Genomic DNA, 8,684 nt, shown 5'->3' on the forward strand with positions numbered 1-8,684 from the left:
AATAATTCCCATTTTATTTTTAAAATATGGTATTTTAATTAATGACTTGAATAATTAAATATAATCACAAATTGGTACTGCATTCAAAGTATACATGGTTGAAAAATGGTCGTAATAAAAACAAAAAATATATATTTTAAATATTTAACTGTGACACTTGTTTCTTCCATTTAAATAGTGGTCTAAGACTTCCATTAAAATATACTTTTTTTAAAACCTTAGAAAACATCCTATATTGTTCTATATTACTAAAATATAGTCCTATAAATCCTAATTTTTCTGAAATATTGATATTGGAGATCTTAGTCAAAATTCATAAGCAGATTTTTTAGTAAAGCAGGGTTGCCACAGGCGACTATTTGTAACTATTTTTGGCATGAGGCAACTTTTTTTGCCCGAAAGTATTAAAAAGCAACTATTTTCAAGAAAAGAAGACTTTTCTCTTCTCCTAGCTATGTTTTTTTTTTAGCATAAATTGGGATAACAAGCTGCGGCCTGCAAGAGCTTCTGAACACAATGAATTCTTTTTTCTTAAAAAATAAAAAATGTTTTAAATTTTCAATTGGAAATTTGAGTCATCACTTTTTAACTCAATTTGCACAGATTCCATTGTAAGTTTGTTTTGTTTCTAGATCGCCTTTTCAATGGTTATTGATACGAAATTCTGCACGATTTTAAAATACCCAATTTTTAATACAATATTTACGATGCTTGAATTTCAAATTTGAGTAATCACTTTTCACAATATATATATATTTGCTAAATCAATTATTGATAAAAAGGGACAATTTTTTAGACAAAGTATATTTTTTTTATTGAAAAAGTTTTTTTGTCTAAAAATATACTAATTTTTTATATGAAAATTTAATGCTAGAACACTAACGTTTTTATAAAAATTATCATATTTGCAACCAATTTGATTAAATGCAGGGTATCCGCACACCTGGAAAGTCATGAATTTCGGTATGGAACGGTTTTGGTTAAAATCGTGAGATTTGTCATGAAATCTCATGATTTTAACTATTTTTTAAAAAAAATAATGGAAGTCATGGATATAAGTCACCGAAAAGTCTAATTTTCAGAATGGATTTTATCCCTCCCCCCAATTTCATGGTGTTCCGAATATCTGAATTTGTCCTCCCCACTCACAGCCATATTTTATTGAAATATAAAATGTTTTTTTTATCATGTTCTTTAAAAATTACTTTCTTGGTGTTCTTTCCAAAAATGAAAGAAAAAACATCATTTCTAGAGCGAATTATCTTTTTAACTTCTGTGATTTTAGAATTTTTGTTATTATCGTTTTTATTTTATCATTTTAAAATTCTAGCTGCAGCAAGCCAGTCATTGGCGAATTTTTTTTAATTCCAAAATGAGAACAGAAAAATCAGAGTATTTCTTTCCTTCCAGATGAACAAAAAAATTGTTCATCTGGAATTATCTTTAATTCAAATCAAAATTTTATTGAATCAAAAATTATCTTTAGATTATAATTTTGCAGAAAAAAAGAAAATCAATTTTTTGTATTTGTTTCAACTCTTTCTTTTCTCTGTTTTTTAAATTCAAAATCTATAAATATGAAGATGCAGAGTATAACTGTTTTGGTTATACCTATCATTTCAATAAATGTTATTATAATTCCTTTTAAATTTATTGTTCTGTTTTTGTCGGGAGAAAATAGTAACTTCCTTAAGTCATGAATTTGAAAATCTAAAATGTAGAAGATACCTTGTAAATAGATCATGGTATATGATAATTAAGTCATATAATAAAATTTTAGTTATATTATTGAAGAATTTGTTTTTATTTAGGCAACTATTTTCATGCTTCAGGCTACTAAAAGCAACTATTTTGCTCATTTTTTTCTGTGGCAACCCTGTAAAGGCAAAACAATTTTATATTGTAATTACTCATTTTTTTTTAGAGAATTTACTTTTAAAAATCATAATGTTGCAAAACTTACAGATTTTACATCCCATAATGTGTAAAGAATTTGTAAAATCTACACTGCCTGTCATTAGATAGTCTACAAAATATATTCCTCAAGTAATAATAGAAACTTTCTGTTGAAAAAGTGACAGATGACATGAAGCCCATTGATTATCTTTGGAGCTAAGTTTTTGAATTGGAAGGTAATCAGAATCTTCCCCCGATACTGTTATCTATTTTTACTTGAGAAAGCCTATCATGCGTTTTCCCAAGAACAGACATCAGTTAAAAGAGGTTTCTCAGTTAATAGAAAAATCACATTTGAAAGATCATTAATAAGCCTGAAGACCACAAGGAAGAAGCGTAAACAGGAAAGTTAGATGTTGGCAATATTCAAGAAATGAAAGAAGAAAAAAATGTATAAGGTGTCATAAATACAAAGCCCAGGAGAAAAAATGTACCACAAATGAAACCTGATAAACTCTTTGACCTGAAAGAGTATGAAGTCAATGATTAATGAGTCTGATAACTGGAATAAAACGAACTGAAATGCAAGCACCTCGGGGCTCTGATAGATGCTGGTCACAAAAAGTTGAAAATTACCAAAGGAAATGTGTTATAAAAAAATAATTTTAAAGAGATTTAATAGTATTTTTAAGTACATAATTTTTATCCAGTAAATGAAAAGATAAAATTTCTTGTTTTGATATTAGTAATCTATTACTAGAATCTTTTTAATTTTTTTGATAAAATCAATACTTGAGGTAAGATATTAATAAAGGTAAGAAGTTATTAATTGATTATAAAAGCGATAATTTTAGATGGCCTATTTTCCTATTCTAAAAAGATCCTATACTTTTTAAATTGTTACTTCTATATTCCTGTTTCGTTTTTTATTTTATAACCGGTGTTGAACAGCCAACCCAATTCTGGGTTTACAGTCATCAATGTTCAACGCCGTAGCCTTGTAATTTTGAACCCAACACAAGAGACAAGGGAACTCCTGGATCAAGCAATGGGACGAACTAACTTTATAGAGGACTTTTGGATGTAACTAACCTGCATTTAGCGTTAAATGGCAAGGAATGTCAGCATGAGCAGTGTTCGTATCAACCAACCACCGTTGCAATACCAATATGGGTTGCCTCATTGGGAAGCAAACGATCTCTATTCCTGTTTAAATGAAATATAAAATATTTTTACTGCAGGGAGCTCTAAATATTTAACTTTTTTTATTTCGGCCTCATTTTCCAAATTATACAGTTTATTGAAAAAGCAATAATTGGGTCCTCAAATTGGTGTACATATGTCTGCATGCATTTGTGACTTAGTAAAATTAGGAATTTCATTTGACAAGAAAAAAGTAAACACCTTGAATAACTTTTCATCTAATGATCAGACTATCAAGTACTAAAAGACTCAATCTCAATGGTTCGATGGCATAACCTTAATTGTCTCCTATTAATTCATAAGATTAGTGAAGGTGATGGAATTAGACACAAAATGTCATCCCAAGAGTTTAGGTGGGAGAGCAGTCAAAAGTTTGGGCCCCTTGATGTGAATTTTATTTTTTGCTTTAATTCCTATATCTCCGTAAGTTTTTAAGTGAATCAAAACATTTTTGAATTGTCAGGCATATATATTTTTACAAATTATTCAAGTTAGCAAAACACACGGAAAAAAAATTTCATTAAAGGCTTAAAACTTTTGACTGCTTTCTTGTCTAAATTATTTGGACCATATTTTCCAGATTACAGCTAGTCGCTACCCGTATTCATTGAAAAAAAGGAATGTTCGTGTAGAGAATTTTAAATATTTTTATATTAATATTTAATGTATGAAAATCAACTGGATCAATAATCTCAAAACGAAAGCACTGTGAATATGCTATCATTTTTGTATAAAAGTAATAAGTACAGGATTTATCTTTTAGAAATTCCATGATTACTACATAGTTGATTGGTATCACTCAATTTTAAATCACATGAAAGAGGAATCAATAACTGTGAAACTACAAAACTCCACCCTTCAAAATTTGTTGAAATAATTAAACTTATGACTCGAAAATCCAAATCTTTCTTAAACTGATTACTTTAAAAAACTTATTCCAAGAAAATGAGATATTCTGAACAAGAACAAAAATCCGGAACATTAAAGAAAATATTTTTATCAGGAATATCAAGACAACTATGAACCCAGCTTTACATATAAAAATATTGCCTGCATAGACATTTTTTAAACACAGAAATAAATAGGACTAGTCAAATAAAAAAATATTTATATTTAAAAATTATCATTTATTTAGGTAATTTTCTCAGAATCAATTTGGTCCCATCAAATATAATAAATTTTATTTTGTTTTCTTTTTCCTAGGTATCATCTTGGTTAAAGTTTCAGTGGGTGCTTCATAGAGCCAAATCAGAACTATATGCATGCATGTAGGACTATAATTTTTGAGCTAATACTGAAAATAATATTTGAATTAAATAAAATAAATAGCTAAATATCCACACAAAAAACATGCAATTTACCATTTAAATTTATTTAATTTAAACTGCATAACATTACAAAGCATAGAAAAACTAACTTCTTCAGTTCTTCCAACAATTTACAATATCACAATTTCCAACTAAATTCAATTAAAATTGTTACACTACATAGCAAATAATTGTATCAATTTCACTGGACATAAACATACAATCTGATTGTCAGTTAAAAAGAAGCAAAGAATATATACATTATGAATAGTAGAATATGATAATACTTAATATATACAGTAAAATTACGAATCTTTTTCTTTTCATAAACATTAAAGTGAAATAAATTATCGAATTTTTTTTTAAATTAATATTTATTACAGTTTTTAAGTTTAAAAAATTAAAATGTTACAAAAGTAAGCAGTCTTCAGGAATTAATTTTTTCTTTGCATTACTTTGAACTCTCATTTATAAAATTTTTGTGTAAATAGTTAGTTTTTAGACATGATGAATTAAAAAAAAATTTCATATTATGTAATGAAGCACGACGTATAACAATATATAAGTAAGAAATCTGAAAAAATATATACATTTTTACAAAACAAACTTCAGCAAAAACAATGTTTTCAACTATGCTATAAAACTTTTTGTGAACACAGTTAAATACTGTTTAAATAAAATATTAATACTTAGCAGAGTAAAGTACTAAAAAAATATGAAATAACCTGTTTTAAAAAATGTAAGTTATATGGGTAAAAATAACTACAATATATTTTCTTAGGTTTCAAGTAAATTTGTAATAGTTGAAACCAAGAGTATTTTTGTTATGTCATTAGACTGCAATAAAATTTATTAGATAAGTGATCTTTCTCAAGAATACTTAAAAATTGCTAAGGAACAAAGAATACTAAAATTATAATTAATAATTAAAAAAGTAGAAAGTTAATTAACATACAAATTAAATGTAGTAAGTATTAATAGCAAGTATTAGTATTAATAGCAAGTTAGTAAGTATCAATAGCAAAAGACCACAATTTGGGCAGAATTTTATTCTATATTAAACAAAATTCTCATTTTTAAAAAACAATTATATGGGTGATATTAATTGGCTAATATTTACAGGTTAGGATTTTAATTTAAAATTCATCAAAATTGCAATTTCTACAACAACAAAAAGCATTTTTACATAAAACAAGCACTCAAACAATATCACACTACATTAATTCAAAGAATCAGTAAGAGATTCTGAAATATTGAATTTTTTGTGGGGAAAAGTTTCAATATTTTATTTTTTTTTTTTTAAAAGAAAGATTTAAATTGCATAATTTTTTTTTACAATTTTACTTACATTTACTGGTTAGGTTGGTTGTTTTAGAATCTTTTTCAAATTTTAAAAAAATGCTGACAAATTAATTAATGGCTTTTCTAGTTTAATCTAATCCAATACAGGTCCAAAAAAGATGGTCAGGATTTTTTTAGTTTAAACCATTAAAAAAAGACAGGCTAAAATAAAAAAAGCTAACTTTCATTGAAAAAAATTAAAAAACAGAGATTATATGAAATAAGCATAACGTTGTTAACAAGTTACTGTGGTGCGGATATTAGGAACGATATGAAACTACAGTTTTGCACTTTTGAAACTTGTTAGTTTGAAGAAATGGATTTTAACTTTAGAAGTGTAAAGAATAATTTCAAATTACATAACACCCACTTAGAAATTGAAATATATAAATTTGAGGTTGTTGAAAATTTTGTTTACTTGGACTCTGTAATCAACATCAGGAAAAATATTACAATGGAAATACAAAGGAGAACCACTCATAAAAAAACAAAAACTTTATTATATGGATCTCTTTTAAGATCAATTTTAGCAAATGCTTGCAAAACCAGGACCATATCTTGTTCGGATGAGGTCATGTTGGGTACCTTTTAGAGAAAGGTCTTTCAAAGTATTTTTGGAGGAATTCAAAATAAAATTTCAACTTCCAAAAATAATGTAGAAAGATATCATTAATGCTAAACGAAAATTGTAAGTAAAAATTTAAATGAACAAATTTTTTATTATGAATTTACTTTTAATGTTATAAATTGCAAAAATATATATATTTCGCTCTTTCTGCGCTTATTAAACATAATATTCTGTATCTTGTTTCAAATAGAAACTAAACAATACAAAAAACTATTTTGATGTAGTTTTAAGACACCTAATGCTTTATAATAATTTTATAGCAAATTTTAGCTTAGCAATATTTAGTACATTTTCTACTGAATAGTAATCATGATATTGAATTTAATGTCACACATATTAATTGTGAATAATAAAATAAAAAAAACCAACAAAACCAAGCCAGGCTTTTTAATAAAAACCGGCCGGCCTGGAATTCTTCAAAAAAAGGGCAGCTTTTTTGTAACCCTGAAATTTTTCAAAACATTTCACATTAAAAAGTTCCCAAAATACTTGTGCACTCCCATGTGATATACACATCATGTTATAAATGATAAAGTTATACTTTTTTCACTTTATTACAAATTTTATACTACTTGTTTTCTTAAAAATATGTTTTAACAAAAATATTTACTTGAATACATATCACTTGTATCGTCGCTTCAAAGCAAAACCTAAAGCAGCACCAGCAACTAAAGTTCCAACAACAATGGCCGTAGCACCACCAAAAACAGCAGCAGCACCAACAAGAGCCATACCTTTAACTCCATCTATCAAAACAACAAATTGAAATTGCAATCAGAAATTTAAAAATAAGCATTTTCTTCAACTCTATAAAATCATTAGTCAGCCCTCTACATGTCGACTCCTGGGCAAAGTTGTAATAAAATTTCTCCTACTTTCCTATTTTGGTATGGGTTAATACAAGAAAGCCTACATCTTTCAGTTCGGAAAAAGTTAAAGAAAAGGCTCAGAGGGTTAAAGCCGTCGAGATAGATTATAATTTCTGCATACTAAGCAAAAATGGACTTATACAATTATTTATATCTGAAGAAAAGGAAGAAAAAAAAAGAAAGAAATTGTAAAAGTAAATAGAGACAAATTTAATATTTTTTTCAAGTTAATTTTTTCATAAAACATCAGAACAGAGAGAATGATTATTTAGCAACTGAAAAAAAATTATTGTTAAAATCAGTTTTATAATCTGTTTCCTAATTTTTTCTTAAAAAGTGAAACACGAAAATTCACACCAGTAATATTTTTCCTTATTAATCATGATTTTTTTATTTTTTTTTTTGGGGGGGGGGAGTTATTTTTGTATTGGTACCTGTTTGCTCCAAGGTGCCAAAGGGAATTACCGAATAATTTTAAAGCATTCGTGCAAGTTCGCTCAGGGGTAGCTACAAATTGTACTTATCGAGTTAGCGCCTTTCTGTGATGTTTATTTTAGTTTCTCACTAGTTATTGTTTGGAAATTACCAATATTTGACGATTATTTTAACGCAGGAAACAGATACAAAAATCTTAAATTTTATAACAAGGTTGGTTATAAATTTAAATGTTTGACGAAGGAATAAAAACATTTTTAATCCGTTATCTCAAAAAGTGTTTCATATAAATTATTGTAGATGGCAGCACTTGAATTTCACTCATGGAAATAATTTCGAATCGATAGGAAGAAATAAGAAAGAAATATGTAACTGGGATGGTGACCTACATTTCCTAATTATTATTATGTTAGATCAATTAACATCCGGTAAAAATAAAAGATAATAATTATCTTATTTAGAACATCAAATTATTATACAGTAAACCATATAAATGTGATGAAAATTCTTCCATTGCGCTTGAGAACATAATATTTGCTAATTTCTGAGTTTATTCTTCTTTCGCCTTAATATTTACAAGCATTTGTAACTAGTTATTAGCTAATCTGTTTTGAATAAGTAGTTCAATATTTATTACTATCTTAACCGGAAGCTTTGCATATAATACCTATGTTTATAATGAGTACTAGAATTTTCTTTTAATCGTTTACCTCAAATAAACGTGCTTTTTCACTGTTTTTAGTTATTAGCGTAAAAATATGTAATTTCTTTCGCCTCCTTTATTTGAGTGCCTACTGTGGATAATATCATATATTTATTATAATTAGTAATTATTACCGTTTTGATAAAATCGATTGGTCACTTTTTTTGTAGAGTAGTCGGAAGTAAGGAAACTTCCGCCAACTAACACTACTGATAAGATCCCATTTATTTTTGAGAGTTACCAAACATTATTTTAAAAAATTAAAAAGAGGCTGAAACATTACATTTTTACTTTTTATTTAA

The 8,684-nt window shown here is 26.8% G+C and overlaps 1 protein-coding gene across 2 annotated transcripts in view; it reads right to left on the reverse strand.

Annotated features, from left to right (window-relative positions):
* Positions 1-4,190: 4,190 nt before the first annotated feature.
* LOC107442222 (mitochondrial fission 1 protein) overlaps positions 4,191-8,684 on the reverse strand; it is a 13,065-nt gene continuing 8,571 nt past the window's right edge. Inside the window, exons 5-6 of one of the 2 annotated variants that reach the window (XM_043056090.2) lie at positions 6,986-7,121; positions 4,191-4,393 (exon numbers count right to left, since the gene is read on the reverse strand). In XM_043056090.2, the coding sequence (XP_042912024.1) occupies positions 6,997-7,121 (125 nt within the window). In that variant the 3' untranslated portion in view covers positions 4,191-4,393; positions 6,986-6,996. Of the gene's footprint in view, positions 4,394-4,450; positions 7,122-8,684 lie in introns of those variants that run through there. The other variant, XM_071177084.1, reaches the window with a different exon arrangement.

Source organism: Parasteatoda tepidariorum, chromosome 2, assembly GCF_043381705.1.
Source record: "Parasteatoda tepidariorum isolate YZ-2023 chromosome 2, CAS_Ptep_4.0, whole genome shotgun sequence".
Taxonomy (NCBI): Eukaryota; Metazoa; Arthropoda; class Arachnida; order Araneae; family Theridiidae; genus Parasteatoda; species Parasteatoda tepidariorum.